The sequence below is a fragment of the Trichoderma evansii genome (assembly GCF_050947405.1).
Source record: "Trichoderma evansii strain SZMC 28006 chromosome Unknown GGI43scaffold_25, whole genome shotgun sequence".
Lineage (NCBI taxonomy): Eukaryota > Fungi > Ascomycota > Sordariomycetes > Hypocreales > Hypocreaceae > Trichoderma > Trichoderma evansii.
In genome coordinates this window covers 4,146-21,008 of record NW_028145181.1, presented here as the reverse complement: position 1 = coordinate 21,008, position 16,863 = coordinate 4,146, and the positions used below count along the sequence as shown (strand labels likewise).

The following is a 16,863-nucleotide window of genomic DNA, read 5'->3' as shown; positions in this document are numbered from 1 at the left end:
TAGCTAATTCGTGTATCCAATCCATGGTGCGTATATATCCAACTATTAGCAGCTAAAAGTGCTATGAACAAGGCTCATTGGAGGAAATATCGCTATTGAAAGTGTCGTTGGGGGAAAAAAGGGGGGGTGAGCTGTTCACTCTCACGTGGAGTACAGATAGCCCGGTCCGCCGCCGTCGCATCGTAGTGGTCTAGAATCCCTAGATAGAGATGAATGAAGTCGAATTAGAGTTGCTGCGCATCATTATGCTATCCCTATGCGGTGATAAATCCGGATCTGCTGATGAAACTTCACGGCAAGGAAGGTAACAAGGCCGCCTGGTATCCCCGCATTTACTAAGGGAAAGATCGCCGGCGGCTTCATCTTTAGATCGCAGGTAGTGCTGTGGAAGCCATGAGGACGTTTAAGTTAAGAGATATAGTAGATCCTTGGTAAGATGCTTTACACCGACGACATCATTGTATCTTGACGTTGAGCAAGTTCCTCTGGTTAGAGTGAGCTAATTCTGTCACTTCATGCCACATATAAATAAAGCAAAAGTTGATAATGCCGGCTGATGATTTAATGCTGCGAGCATTATTAAACACACTCTCTACATAGAGAATAGTTTATTCCTATCTGTTTGCATAGACTGGGCCGATTTGTGGATAACTCCCCAGGGGGATTCGGCTAAGGAGCCCTCTTATTCGAGCTATTCAGTGTAAGCATGGATGAAGCAGAGCATGGGGGATAGGCTGATATGTAGGGCATACTTATGCTACACACTACTAAATGCGCTAATAGAGGAGAAGCATAGTAGCAATTGATGAATACAATTATCTTGTCAATGGAAAGACGTGACAATTAGCCTCGAAGTACTGGCCCAGCCAGGGGGAGGTAGGCTGAGCTCTTATAAGCTGAATAGTATAGAGGTACATAAAGCTACCTGTGGTATAGAGAGAACCCTGGTTGCTCTGTGGCCAAGGTAATGGCGCCCTAATTAGCAGTTAATTGAGCTGACTAGTTGATAATGAGCGAAATGGTACGAAGGAGAATTTTCTGCTCTCTCTTTTTGTCATCACGTTATTACAAGAGTCTCACAATCAGCAAATCGTTCTAGATTCTAAGCGATCCCCCATCTCACCTGTCAGACTAGTACTACCATATATGTACATATACTCTCTCAATCTCCTTTTTTATCAATCTTACACAAAAAGGACAATACGGGGGTAAACAAACGAGAAGGGGTGGAACGGTGATATCTTCACAAGTCTATACTTTGTGTGAAGAATAAATACAGTAAATTGACCAGTATTTTCGTACAACATGCCAGTACATAAAAGGGAGTGGGATCCCCGAGTTGCCACCATCTAGAGACATAATATCATAGGACACGTCATCCCATCACCGAAGAACTGCTGCTCACTGCTTCATACGAAGTACGCGCATGCACTGAACGCAGCAGGGGTGACACTACATACATATGCATAAACCCTGGACCAGAGACGGCGGTGAGGGGTGAAGATATCGTATAGCCAGCATGAAGACAGGTCACGAGCAGAGGCGTGTACGCTGCTTGTCAAGACTCGATACCGTATTTGGAGTAGAGGAACTTTAGAGCCTGTGTTATTTGACTCATTTCCAAACCGGGGCTTCTTGAGACGGATGAAGTATCGGAACTGGCCTTTCCCAAGCTACCATCTGCAGGCTACATGCATAGGAAGGTGAAGAAATTTGAGCAGTCAAAAAAGATTATGACCGTAAAATATGGCACTATATTTCCACAGTCGACGCGCTATACGCGGCAGGGAAAACAAAATGAATGCTTCTGACTCGCTTGTGAAGGGTGTATGCTTGAGACTCAAGGGGTATGCGGCGGGTTTACGGAAAGCGTTTCCGGTAGGTTTTTTTTTTCTTACATTGCGGCGGCGGCCGAAGCAACAGTTCGGCTCCATGCATTTGTACTGCTTGCCTTCCTATGTGAAAAACGTGTCATCTGAGCTTCGTGCTTTCATACGCTTTCTGTACGTATATAGTAATCGTGTAAATGAAAGAACGTTGAGAGATGTGCAAAGAACGGGTAACATAGATATGCGTAGTGGATGATAGTGTAGATGCTAGGGTATCAAATGCACCGGATTACATGTATATGAGAAAAATATAACCGAAGTGAGTAGAAATCAAGTCGTTTTGTTAAGAAGATACTCATGCCTATGTGGCCTGCGGAAGTAATTGCATTGATATTGCACTGAAAAACATTGTAACAAGAAACAAAAATCAAGACACGCTTTTTTTCCCTCTCCCTTTTAGTTCGCCTTTTATGATTTTTTTCCCGATCTATTACCCTTTGTTCAAGATATCTTAACTCCAACTTCTTTAAAACAAAAATCCCTTCAGTTTATTGTCGCTTAATATCACGTCGTCGGCTTGAGGATATTACAGTCGTAATAGCCGCCGTCACTCAGTCGAACTGGGTTCGCTCATCACGACTCCTCGATATCTGGTTTTTCGCGGGCTTGGTCGCATTTTTCGCATGTTCCGCGATCGTCGCGGCGTTTTTGGTCGCGTTCTGCTTGGAACGACTTTTGGAGTTCTTGCACTGACTGTTGAAGGTAATGCATGGATTGTTTAAGATGGTCATCAATGGACCTAGGGCAGGGGGGGTTGAATTTCATCGAGCAATCAAGGCAGAGTGATTCCACATACCCGCTCTTATCATCGGGGGAAACTGCTTGAGAGCAGCCTTTATTATTTTCGTTCGTATTGTCTGACATTGTAAAGCACCTTTCGGAATTCGAGAGCTTGATGGTCGTTGTAATCAAATTAAAAGATAGAAGTGCTGTGGTGGGATTGTTTCTGAAGATTCTCGGTTGCTTGGGTGCCTGGGGCGAGACGTGGTTTATATAGTAGTGAGTTGCTGATTATGCATTCTTTGCGAAACACTTGATTACTGCAATTATCGAGCTATCTTGTTCATACATGCATATTGAGTACAGCCGCTCCAGACGCGCTGGCAAGCTGGGCGCAGAGCAAGCTGGAGGCTATACAACTGAAGAGCCATGCGTCCGCAGAGAAGAACACAGTAGCTAAGAGAAGAAGGGAGAATGCATGCATGGGGGGCTATGACGAGTTGGAAAATTGGTGTCATTACCGATATCAGCTAGTAGGGAAATGCTTACCGGCCCCGTTACGCTAACTCTTGCGTCTGCTGGTTTCAATGTCAGTCCTACAGCTTTTGTTATAATTGAAACTATTTGCAGCAAGGGTTCGAGGACTTGATATGTGCCAAAGTACATTGGCTACGTGCAAGGCCAGACTAGAAGCGCGAACTAAATTCATCGGCACACATGCAGCCTCATGCGAAGGCCGGGCCTTCAAAAAGGTAGCATTGGAGATGCCTTACCGGGATGCTTCCCGGCACCAGCACTACTAGAGTGGCGAGCATCATGGAGTGGCAAAAGTTCTTCTGCCCTGATTAGCATGGCGTTTTGTTTCAATCACTGTAGGCAATCATGTTCTTGCATATTCCGTGGACACACGCTTATTCACCGCCTCTTCACTTCTCTTCCCTGCAGTCTGATATCCTAGAATATGTCGGATTGCCTCACATCGCCTTCTTTATCAACGTTTGTCGGCTCTGTTAAGACTGATGAGGCGGTTCTGCATATGGAGGCATTGCTAGTTAGCTCTTCCGACGCTCATTATACGGCCGACATATATGCGGCTTTCTCACTGCATCACTCCCTTGTGACTCAGAGTTTAGCATGTTTACTAGTCCAATGGTTCCCTTCTGTTCTTGGTAGAATTACCTATTAGAGCCATAGGCGCTAGCACCTTACACAAGCGAGCCATGGGATAGCAAGAGGGGGTTGGCTGGAGTTGCAAAACGAAAATCGAGATAAAAGTCAGAATATATGTACCTGAGAGGTTTTTGATCGATATATCTCGTTGTAATCATCTTGAAGGTACCCTTCAAAGACAAATATTGCTACACTATGCAATGTTAAAGCATAAGTGCATCAATATGACATGTTTATTCCAACAGGCAGGGCGATACCCATGGTGTCCGTGGTGGTAAGACAGGAGCATCGCCTCAGACTACACCAATACAATCAACTTCTGTGCAAAACTAAGGCAACTGCTGACTTGCATGAGGCTAGTAAAAGCAGAATTAGTCCTGGTTGGAGTATACTGGTGGATCTTGATTCTGAACTATTTGGACTTTTGATCTTGGCTCAGCCTTGCAATCAACTGTTCCACTGCGCCCGGGAGCACTTTGTATAAGTAAAGGGAAATCATCAGGAGGCAGGCAATGCAGACACAGAGATAACGATCCCCGCAACACAGCCACCTATGACTGCATATGGTTTAGATGTCGAGGCCGGAGCCCAACGGCTTCAGCTCCAGGAGCCTGATATCCCTTTCATTTCCGCAGTTAGCTACCTACACAGACAACTTTTCAAGAGCCGTAATCTTTTCCAAGCAAAGGGGAAGCAAAATCACCCAACATTGGTATTAAGACTGGCTCCTTCAGGCAAAGACCCACCACCAGACCGCGTAAAGCGACCCGGACGCCGCTTGTTTGCAGCATTCTGCCACGCCGGATATCATCATTATTCAGCCTTACGCCAACTAAATAGCCTCTACCCAGCCACCCTGATTATCTCTTAGAAATAGGTTGAAGCCATAAATTGCCATCGTCGCCAAGAGGCGAGGCACTTTCCATGTAATACGTGTATTTTCTTTATTGGTAGTTTCGCCCTGCGTCTTCGGCTTTCCATTGTCCTGTAGCTTCACGCATTACTCATCATATACGCCTAGAATGTAAACAAAAAGCACGCTACTTTTGAGACTTACATATATGTGCTTGCCACCTCGAAGCAGCATCTCCGTGACAACGCCATCGATGGCGCGTGTGGATCATCGTGGATCGTCTATGCCAGCAGCTGGACCTAAGTGCTTTGTTTCCATCTGCCAAGGCTTTTTTGAAGCCGTCTTAGCCGATTTAAATGAGTATTGATAATAAAAAGTATGTCCTTTCTTTAGAATAAGCTGCTGGATGCACGAGTCAATGGACAGCTCATCTGGGGGCCGGTAGGCCACGGGACGCGCCCAAGTGTACCTCCACTCTATCTGGCCTAGTACGCATATTGCTACGAACTCTCCAGTCTCTCTCTAAACTCACGTCTCTATTTCCCTTTTCCCACCTCCTTTTTTTATTATCTTTTTTATTTGGCGAGGCCCACTGTTAATCACAAGTCTTCTTATCCCAGCTATATTCCTTCAAACCCCCCTTTCTCGCTTGTAGTGTAGCAAATCAGGATTGCAGTTTCGTTTGAAAAGCACTAGTAATATTAGTTCGGATGCGGGCCGTGTGGTTCCCCGTGCTAATGTCTCCTTCTATCATAGACGATCTGCCGTAAAGGCAGAAGAGGTGACGCGTCAACGCTTCCTGAGTTGATGGCCGCAGTAACACTCAGAAAAGAAATACACGGCTCGTCTCTAGTGTCTTTTAAAAGAGGGAGAGGCTGGCGTATACCTGTTTCAGGTATCCGCCGCTTTATGCTGAGTCTCTTTCAAAGGAAGCGAGTACTCCTCCAGACGCGCTACTGATATCACGGCTCACACCGAACTGAATCTATAATAACACCAATCTCCACTAACTTTATCTGCACGTGCCTAACCAAGATTCGCAATTGTCATCTCAGGTTGTAACTGCAAGAGGCTAAGATAATAGGGGCCGGAGATTTGGACCCGACTAACGCTATTAGCGATCAGGGGAGGCCGGCACTCAAGGTGCGAAACCGGAACCAAGCCAAGCTAAGGGATGGTAATGCATCCCGATGGTAGTTTTCTTCTCTTGTCAAAGACTATGCATCATGCCCCGTACTTCGACAAAAGACCCAACATCTTTGTTTTGTTTGCATATGTGCATGGTCTCCAGGAGGTGACACCATATTCTATATGCCTTCAACCTGCATCGCGTTACGTAAATACGGTCTGTAGAATTCGTATAGAAAAGCTGTCGGTGTTTAATTGGACTGGCATAGTAGCGAGCAGAAGCACTCTTTTTTTTACGCGAGGCTATTTACTCACAGTTTTACGAGCCATATCAAGATGCCAGGGGTTGTTTGTGCGTGTGACTAGTACTGCTGCCGCTACCATATGTACCCATCGACTAACAGCAGCTGGGCTGAATCTAGCGGAAAATGGTGTCAACGGACCGTCGCGGGTTCAACCGCAAGTACTGGAACTAGTCACAAAACATGAAGGATCACTCAGGGGAACTTGTCAAGATTATCACGGCTTATACAGTGTTTCGTAAGAAATTTCTATTTTTAGCAACTCAAATCTTGAGGATAAATTACAAATTAAATTACTATTCCTCAGACACAGTATGCCAGCGCTTCAAATTATATGCATATGTCGTAACTCCGTCGTTAATGACTTAGGACTCCCCACATTTTTGTTCCCTCCTTTGTCGATCCAGCCGAATTGTTGGGTCACTAGTGCTTATGATCCTATCGTTTCTAAGTTTCAGGTATAGTATGTCGACTGTTGTTAAGATATCTCTGTACCTGACATACAATATGTCGACCTAGACCTGAAGCAACACCCGCAGCCGAAAAACTAACAGCCTCTTTCCATACTTGCATAGGCTTTTATCAATACACCTTTCATGTTAAGTTCTCTTGTCTTAAATGTAAAAGATGTTTCATGTTTTCATGTTTTCCCACACCAGTTGCCCACTCAGTAATCTAGTAATTGTTGAAAATACCCTTCAATATTAAGAAAAGGGTTTAATATCCATATGGTTATAAAGGAAGAAATAGACTTTAGATCCACAGATAGTTGTATAGTAGAAGTACTGGATGCATTGGTTTAGGAAAACGCTATTGGCACTGAACCCCGACTTTTTTTTCTACCCTTGGTCAAAACTATCCTTATGTCGCCATAGCAAATACAAGCTGTGTGACTATCTGAAAAGACACAGTATTATTCTAATAATACTTAGATATAAGAGAGAGACAAGAAGAAACGAAGTGTAGCGAAAGACAAGTCTGGTAGCTATATGCCGTTACGCAATACGTAATAAGACATTTCCTGCACAACTATCAGACTGGCTTAGATTCGGTTTCAATACTCCAGATTTTGGTCATTCGAGTTCTATATGTGAATTTTTGCATTGAGCTACCTATGACGTTGAATTTCCTTTCTGTTTTCATTTTGTGCTATGGGAATTAACACCACGAAGATTCTATTTTCTTCTCGGCATCTGGCCAATGCATTTCGTAACAGAGGCTGTGTGTTTTTTTCTTGCCAATATAAGCTTATCAAGAGGGGGACCAAAAATAGGGTCCACAAAATGAAAATGCACACACAAATAGAAACACGAACAGCAGAGCCAGTAGAGCCAGTAAAGATAGTAGAGATAGTAGAGCTTAGTAGAGATAGTAGAGCCAGTAGAGGACAATAGAAGTAGTAAAATAACAGTGTGCGTAATAATAGAGATGTGTGCTTATGGTTGTGAGAATCCCTAATTTTTCGTTTCCCGCTTGCGTGTACCATTATCTAAAGTGCGTCGAAATGTGGGGATCAAGTAAAATGGCGATGCCATGCATAATAGGTCTATCAGAAAAGCCTAGGAAGATTTGTTTCTTTAAAATATGTCGACAGGGGCATGGAAAATTGACTGCAAATCTATATGAGTGCTGTAGGACGAAAGTGCGATGACAAGCTGGCTGGCGATGCTTTGACCTTCGAACTACAAATTAAGAAGAATTATGATTGAAGTTGACATTAAGTTTGGCCCCGTTTATTAACGTTACCCACATTCACTCGCCTAGCTGCGGCATATAGAATTGCAAGTACTGTATATATGTATTTCGTGGTGCCATGCAATTCACCCCCACTTGTTTGAGCTGCGAAGTTTTAGCGATGCGTACTCCGTATTACAAGGATTGCTAGATAGTCAATGGTGTGGTCTTGTAAACGGAGCGAAGAGTCAAACTAGATCCGTGCTAAAGCTGGCGTTGATTAAGCCCTTGGCAGGATTGGCGAAAATTGGAGCTGAATAGCAAGATGCCCAGGTTCAGAGTATTAAATCTTCAGCGTAGGCTTGCTCCACGAAAGTGGAAAAAAAGAAACAGAGAGTACCTCAATAACGAGCGCCGTAGATAATAAGCATGTATGTATGTACTTTCTGATTATAAACGGTTTTGATCTCGAAACGTGTACTGTGTGTCAGTTGCTCAGCCAGTCGGTGAGCGAAACGGGATAGCGTTGCTGTGACCGCCATTTCATCGTTTTCATCCCTGGTGAGATAAGCACGAGTGAGCTATACCAGAACTCGTTATTGGGCTCGTTCGTTCGAAAAAATATAAGCGAATACATTGTACACTTGGGATCCGAGGCGACGGAGTGGAAACTTCGTTCGTTTGTGCCTACATAAAATATCAATGTTAGTCTAGTGTTCTATAAGCTAGGAAGCCGTGCAAAACATAATCTGTATATTAAAGAGGCTCAGCAATAAGATATCGATAGCGAAGAGGTCTCATGAAGTTCTCAGCCCCATCTACAACGAAATACCCTCTCTATCCTTTCTCCTCTAATATGCGCTTCTATATGGACCCTTACCCCGCTCAATCTATACCCCTAAAGTGGGAAAGCGATGATATAACCACGACGCAGCTACACTTAATTCAGAGGGCACTTGAAACTCTACCTCTATTTGTACCGTCCCCAGACTACATAGAGACACCAGAAGAAGTCAACCATGTCCCCGAAGTTAAACATTCCTCGGGAGATACGCCTCTGAGTATCATGGAGGGAAATAAGGGATATTGGCCATGTGAATATGGAATTTCTATTCTCGCAACTTGATCGTTGATATCATGGATAGAATAAATTGAAAGTCGATGAAGACTGTCTTCAAATTAACATAATTGAGCTGTGTTGACGTTAGTTCTGCATTTTGGTAGCTTAGCGAGGGGGGCTGAGGCGGGGGGAAGTTGTGCTTTGGATGCCGTTGTAATTTAGCTTTGGGGTACATAAGTAGCTAGTGCCTCCGTAGGTATTTGGGAATATCCTTAGATGGATAGTTTATATCGGAAGTAGTAGAAGTAGTATCCTTTGGTTCACACCATAATACGTACTGGTAAAGAGTAGAGGGCGATTTTCCCTTTAACGTGCCTTTTCAATAACATGAATCGTGAAAAAAATCCTACAAGACCTTGTGATATCTTGAAAAAGCTCAGTGGAAAGTTGTAGCTAGACGTGCTACCCTAAGTTGCGGTGTACATACAAAGCCAGGGGGTGGCAGTTTGGGATGTTGCGGGATATAGCACATGCATAGAAATCCAGACAATTAATTCATCTGCGGTGCGAATACACCTAAACATCAGTAGCTGAAAATACAATGAACCAGAGCTCCTTGGAGGAAACAACGCTATTGAAAGCATCGTCGCTGAGAAGAAAAGGGGGTGAACTATCCGCTCTCACGTGGAGTGCGCATAGCATCGGACCGTCATTTTCGGACCGCACTAGGATATCACCCTGGATACATAGAGATGAATGAAGTTGAAATAGAGTTACTGCGCGTCATCTGCCGGCAACATGGAAGCTCCCTGTATGCAGTTATATGTCCACATTGGCTGGCGAGAACTCCACGATAGAGAGGCTAACATTTGATGGCAGCCTGGGATCCCCGCATTTTATACCGGGGGTACTATTGGAAATTTCATCTCCAGATCATAAATAGTGCTGTGGAGGCTATGATGATCGCGTTGGTGGGCATCTAGATCAAGAGTTAGTACCTGCTTGATAAGATGTCTGGTACCAACAATGTCATTGTACCTTCGTGACGAGAAGGTTCCTAATTCTCTGCCATAACCACCTCGCCAAACATTCGTCCTATTTTCCCGTAGAAATAGTAAAGGCACTTGACACGTGGCAACCCTTCCAGCATATGCGTGGTGAGACGATTAACTTGGTGACACATATGGATAAAGTAAGGTCGATAATTCCGGCAGAGGATCTAATACCGCGGGCATTATTCACTTGAACAATGGCTTATTCCGATTTGCTCGCATAGCTTAAGCGGATGTATGGATAACTTCCCGGGGAGATACGGCCAGACAGCCGTCGTATTCGTACTATTCACTTGTAAGCATGAATCAAGCAGGGTACAGGCAGATACATAGTGGGTACCTGATGCTGTGCAGCACGTTAACAACGTATGCTGCACACTATTAAACGCGCTAACAAGGGAGAAACAACAACAGCTGGTGCCGAAGAGACACAGCCATTGTTGATGAGGGCTGGTCCGTCTCGAGATGTAGACAGGCTGGGCTTTTATATATCAATGATATGGAAGTAGATAAAGCTAACTGCGCCAAAGAAAGAATTTGGTTTTCGATGTGGTCAAGGCTGACAGCGCCCCAGATAGTGGTTGCTTGAGCTGAGGGGCTGATAGCTGTCCAAACTTCTAGGGTTATAATGGGCGAGACGCGCACAATAATGTACCTTATTCTTTGTTTTGTTCCTCCCTTTTTGTCACCACGTTGTTACAAGGATCTCATCCTCGGTAGGTCGTTCAAAATTCTACGCTGTTCCCCCTTCTTACCTGGCGGGTCAATGCTACCACACCTCTCTAGCGTAAGGCACGCTGACTCGTTAGAAGAAATGAAAAGAAGCCAAAGGAAAAGAAAAGAAAGGGGACGTATTACTTGTATCCTTGTCAAGCAAATATGTCAGTACATACATGTACTATGTACGGATTAGATACAAGCAGTACTTCGCACAGCACATGGTACATGTAAAAGGCGGTGGGATATCAAAAGACCACCAATACGCATCGCACTTCAAGCAGGGGTGTCAGCACTTTGGTGTGTGTGCCATCTGGATTTATTCCATGTGCTGATCTTTTACTGAGCTTTTTTTTTTTTTTTTTTTTTGCTACTAAATGTTTTTGTTTGCCTGGTTACCGCCATTTGGAGCTCTCAATAGCTTCATGTGACACGTCATATCAGTGAAGCAATTCTCAATAACTTACTCATACATGTATACAATACCCCGCAAATGTGCTGCAAGACGGAGGGAAACGCGGAGGAGAAAAAAAGAGAGAGAAAATAAAGCGATTGAGGGATGACAAAAGCGAGGGGGGTGGCACAAAGACAAGTCCCGAGCAGAGGGGTGTACGCTGCTTGTAAGCATGTCACTCTTTCGCTCCATTACAGGTACATGTATGTTGGGGTTTTTGAGACGGGGTAATGATGCTGGGGTTGGTTCGTTCTAAATATTTATAATGTTGGCTAGATATCGCCAAGAGTTACGCGTGCTCTCTGAGGCCGTGCTCATGCATTCTCAATGAAGGAACCGCGGAAATGAAAAGAAATAATCGACAGATGTATAAAAAAAGGGCGGCATAGATATTATAGGGTAGCGCAGATGCTCAGGGCAGAAGAGATCTGGAGGATAGGTAGGTAGGTAGGTAGTGGAATATGTACGTAAATAAGAGTACAATATTACCGGAGCAACTGGGCAGAAATCAAGACTTTTTGAGAAGATGCTCATATCTATGTAGTATGCAGAAATAGTAGCATAGGTACTGTGCTGAAGAGCATTGTAGTAAGAAAAAGAAAACAGAACACGCTCTTTTCCCATATTTTTATCCCTCCTTTTTATATTTTTTCCCATCTAATTCCCTTTATTTCAGATGGCCAAACCCTGGCGCCTTTTAAAAAATAATAATAAGGAAACCACCCTGTCTATATTCGCTAAATTCTTATCGTGTGGTCCACCGTAGAGCTATTAAGACTGTAATAGCCGTCTCTTAAACGGAGTCACTCAATCTGGAGAAGTGCCGCCCATCACGACGTCCTCCATATCTGAGTCTTCGTGATCTCCTCGGCCGCGTTCGTCGCGTTCGTCGCGTTCATCAACGCGTCTTTGACCGTGCTGTACGTCCATTTGGTCGATGTGGCCCGCGACAATTGCTCGAAGTTGCGGGTATATCCTAAGGCGTGGGAGTTGGATATCAGCAGGCAATCAGGGCAGAGCGTTTCCACAAACCAGTAATAGAAGTCCAACAACTGAAGCATTCCTATATAGTATTCTCTGTGACTATTGTTGCCAGCGTTGGACATGATGAGGACTTGTAAGCTTATTGGTTGACTGATATGGATTCTGTAATCAAATTATGTGAAGGTATAAGGATAGTAATATGATTATCTATAGGGATTATCGGGTTCTTAGATGTTCGGAGTTTCAGGCGTTTTATATAATAGTGAAGTGGTGAAATGCTGGGTATCCATTCATCACGAACGGCAATCGAGCCACTGCGTTCGCTTTTACATGCATGTAGAGAACAGAAGCCCCGGACACCCCGGTAGTATGGGACCCAGAGCTATCCCCCGGAGAAGGGTATAGTGGTTAAAAAAAAAAGAAAAAAAAAGGGAGAAGATGCATGGATAGTGGAATAGGGTGGGATCACTCGGATGCTAACCGGTCGCGAGCGCCCATCGATCTCATTACGGACCCCTTTGATTTATGCCGCTAACTTTCATATCAAGTTGTACTGTCTTTGGAACTATCGAGGGCAGAGGTCTGATGGCTTGATATAACGTCACTGCATTAGCTGCGGTGTGCCAGTGGGTTTAGTCCGCGACCCACGAGGCGAGTCAATGGCAAATACGTATACCACGGTTGGGCATCAACCAGGCAAATTGTAGTCTTGGGTTACCAGGGTGACTATCAGCTGACACCGATAGATAGTCTACCAAAGTGAAGAGCGCAATGGGGCACTGGAATCCCTTCTTTCCCACGTTGCCCACTTCTCTGATAGCCGGTGTTGATTAGCATCATGTTGTCTACCAATCACAGTGAGCAATTATGCTCTTGTTTACTTTATGAACATCATTTTCACCGCCTCTTTGCGCCTATTGACTACAGCCCGCTTCAGTGTATATAATCTCTAATAACCACACTTTGCATTTGATATCGAGTTCCGCCGCCTTTTCCAAGAGAAATGGGGGGCCCCGCATATTGAGGTTGCTGATTTACTCTTCCTGCTCCTTTGCGCTCGGCATATACCCTCACCGCATTATCCTCATGTGACTGACCGAAGCATTGTAATTATCCACTGATTCGTTCAAATCTTTGGACAGTTACCTATTGAAGCTATAGAAGGGGAATATTATTCAGCATCCCAGTTTCGTTATCCAGCACCCCGGCCGTAACAAGGCAGTCAGCACACAAAGTAAAAATATTTAACTACTGGATAAACTACTAGATAATAATTAAAATAGTAGAAGTAGTAGAAGTAGCTGCAATTTCGTGACATTAGCAACAGCCGGGGTGCTGGATAATAATTCCCTTATAGAAGTATGCTATACTTCTAAATAAGATCCATAGAATGTATAAGTAGAGACAGCAGCAGGGGGGGGGAGTGTGCATGGCAAAAAAGAAGTATCTTACCTAAGTATTATGTACCTGAAAGGCTTTTTATTGGAAAGTCTCATTGTAAGTATCTTTCTAGTACTCCATAGAGGCAAACAGTGCTGTACCATGCAATATCGAAGTACAAGTACAAGGTCACTACGTGGCTATGGACGGGTGGTAGCTACCTATTGTACTTGTGTTGGTAAGACAGACATTAATCCCTGCAAGGCAGGTACGACTCTGACAAAAGTAGTAATAAATCCACTTAAATCGCCCTACCATATCTTCATGCGGGCTTGATTGGAGTTGCTAAACTCGTGTGAGGTAAGGACTCCATATCTCAATCAACTACTAATGAGCTATGCCCTAGAAGAGTCCTTTGTATTTAAACAGAAGCAAAGGCATCAGGGCCAAGAAGTCGGAGATAATAAACCTTGAAAAACAGGCACCCAAGCTTGCATGTGGGTACATGTATCTAGATATCAAGGCCGGAGCCCAGGGTTTACAGCCCCGCGAGCCTGCAATTAGCTTTTTTTTTTATAAAGGAGTGGTTGCCTCACATGAGAGCAAGGTGAAATGTCAAAGTGGAAAAACAGGGGGGAGCTCTTGTACTGTGACTGGCTCCGTCAGGTGAGGAGGGCCCACCAGGCCCGGTTTGGAGACCTTGAGGCCGTATTGAGCCACACAGAACATCATGAGACCACTCATTCGGCCTTGTGCGGGCTGATTAGTACTTTCCCAGCCACCATGATTAATAGGGGACGAACAAAGGCTGGAATGCCAAACCTCTATTCTTGCCAAGACGGCGAGGCTTCTATGCACTTGCATGTCCTTTGTTTGCGGCTTTACCTTACCCAACCGGTATTTTCTTTTAGCTCCACACATAGATAAGTTAAATGTATTTAGATAGGCTACTTTTGAGGTGCGAGTACAAGTGTTGGCGACATTGAAGTAGCGCCTATGGCAACAGCGTCGAGGTGTGTGTGGAGCATCTTCTATAATAGCTACCTGGATATCTGGGAAAATGTATCTTTTCCATCCGTTAAGGCTTCTCTGAAGCCTGTTATAGCCTTGTTTTCCTGTTGCGCCCACCGTTGCGTGCCCGCCGTATCTCACCGGACTTCTTTCCCCGGCCATTCATTCAAGTCCTCCCCCCCCCCCCCCCCCTTTGTTTTTGGCTTGCATTTACTCCAGCGAATCAAGTTTACAGCGTCCTTACGCAGGCCCCATCAATAGCAATCTCGGTGTAAGTTATGCTAGTGTTTATTTCCCTTTTACTATAACGGGTTCATTTGCAAGAAAGGCAGAAAAGCTGACGTGTCAACACTTGATGAGTTGATAGCTGCAATAATTTCCAAAAACGGAAGTATGGCGCCTACGATCCATCTCTAAGGTCCTTGTAATGGAAGAGCAGACTCACATACGTTTTGTTTCAGGTAGCTCCCACTTCAATTTGAGTCTCTCCGAAGAGGAGAGAGTACATGCTAGATAATCACGACTCTGTATATCCATTGATACTATTCCTAATCTAGCTTTCCAGCTAGTCTTATTTGCGAGTGCCGATGTAGGGGGGTCTACTGTGGTCATACCAGAATGTAACTGTAGGGGGCTCGGGCAATAGGGATAGAGAGCTTTGAATTGCCTGACTGGATTAAGGACAATTGAGGGCCGGCGCGTAAGGTGCGAAACGGGGGCCAACGCAAATCTACGGTATTGATGGGGGCTTTTCTCCTTTGTCAGCCGTTATGTATCACGTCTCGTACATCAACAGCAGGCCGAGAATTTTTGTTTAGTGTATATATGGACAGGGACACTGGAAAGTTGTGCCACCTAGAGTCCAAATGACAGTCCCGTCGTCGCCTAAAAGTGGAAATCTTGAGTGTCTTTGTAATCGCGTATGCCGTCAGTGGTGCTTCAGAGATATCAGAGGAGTGACTTGAGCGCAGCCTATGCTTGATTATTTAACATGACATGGTGTTCTGTTTGGGCCGTATTTGGTTCCTAAAGTGAGGCTTACTGCGTCTAGCTCTTACAGAACTATTGTTGTATAAGACTTCATCTTGCATCGTGTTACGTAAAGTACGGACTGTAGAATCTGTGTAGGAGGGCTATGGGCATTTGGCTAGGCACATTGAGAGTCTTTGCTGTTTATGTGAGATGCGCCAACAGCGCGTCTTACATTGACGCGTTCTCTTATCTGCCGAGGGAATGATTTTATTTTTTTGTCCGCGTGAAAGGTTCTGCTAAAAATAGAAAACTCTCAATTTGCGGTTGAACCCGGAGCGGCCCGTTAATATCAATTTCTGCTGGATTTAGCCTGACCGTTGGTTGTTGTCACACACACACATACCCTAGACATCTCAATCAGGCTCGGGGAACCAAGAATACGTATTTATCAATTGATACGTTAAAGAAATTGTTCCTTGGTGCTGTACCAGTCCAAGACAGCGCTTCCGTTCTTTCTCACATAATAATTTCGTTCCTTCTCTTACCTCAGTTATGACTGACTTGGGATTCTCCATATTCCCTTTCCCATTTTCATTGGACCAGCCAGTTGTTGGGCCACTAGTGCTTATATTCTAATTATCTAAGTTTCAGGTGTATTGTGTGTGGTATTGTTGAGATACATCTATACCTGACAGAGGACATGGCCCCCCAAAGTAGACTTCATATCTAAGGACAGTTCTATAGTAGAGACAGTAGAGGCAGTAGAGGCAGTAGAGGCAGTAGATGTTTCGCAATAGGAAAATGTCAATAATATTGAACTCCGATGTTTCCCACCCTTAGTCAGAGCTTTCCTTTAGTTAATATGGCAAAGCGTTAGCGGTGGGATTCTCTGTAAAATGGACGACGCTTTTTGAAGCAGTAATGAGATGTGCGAAATTATGGGAGAGGGAAAGAGCGCAGACGCAACTATTAAAAACAGAGGAATGTCAGAGATCGGCAACCTGCAATATGAAGTATACGTAGTAAAAAATGTTACAAGTATCATTTGCGCATGAATACCAAAGAGTGGTAAAGGAGGAGCAAAGGTTTGACCAAATACGAAAACAGAACCACGAGAAATATGAGAGTCCTCTAATTTACATAGCTTTAAATTATATCTGTATTTACACTTACGTTCCTCTTGTTAACTAGCTGCACATAGTATAGCCGGTTTCATGCAAATGTATAATGAGAAGCATGAGAAAGAGTAGATGTATATAAAAGCAGATGAAAGCAGTATCAGAACAAGGAACAACAATAAAAGCAGTAGATACCTAAGATCAAATCCTCCCAAGAGCTATTCTCACTTCCAAAGTACTTCAAGCCCATTGAGACTTGCCATACTTGTCAATGTAGTACATCTTGCCTGTCTTAGGGTCGGTGTGGTAAGTCGTTTGGGGGGTCTGGGCATACTCTCTCTCTCCGTATCCCCTCTCTGCCCGCCCTCCATGCCCCCGC

The 16,863-nt window shown here is 44.3% G+C and overlaps 1 protein-coding gene across 1 annotated transcript; it reads right to left on the bottom strand.

Annotated features, from left to right (window-relative positions):
- Nucleotides 1-11,826: 11,826 nt before the first annotated feature.
- On the bottom strand, nucleotides 11,827-12,125 carry GGI43DRAFT_387420 (uncharacterized protein; the record flags this gene model as incomplete). Its single annotated transcript, XM_083203929.1, has 2 exons — nucleotides 11,827-11,995; nucleotides 12,052-12,125. The coding sequence occupies 2 exons, from the start codon at nucleotides 12,123-12,125 to the stop codon at nucleotides 11,827-11,829; spliced, it is 243 nt and encodes an 80-aa protein (XP_083056611.1).
- Between the last annotated feature and the right edge of the window lie 4,738 nt (nucleotides 12,126-16,863).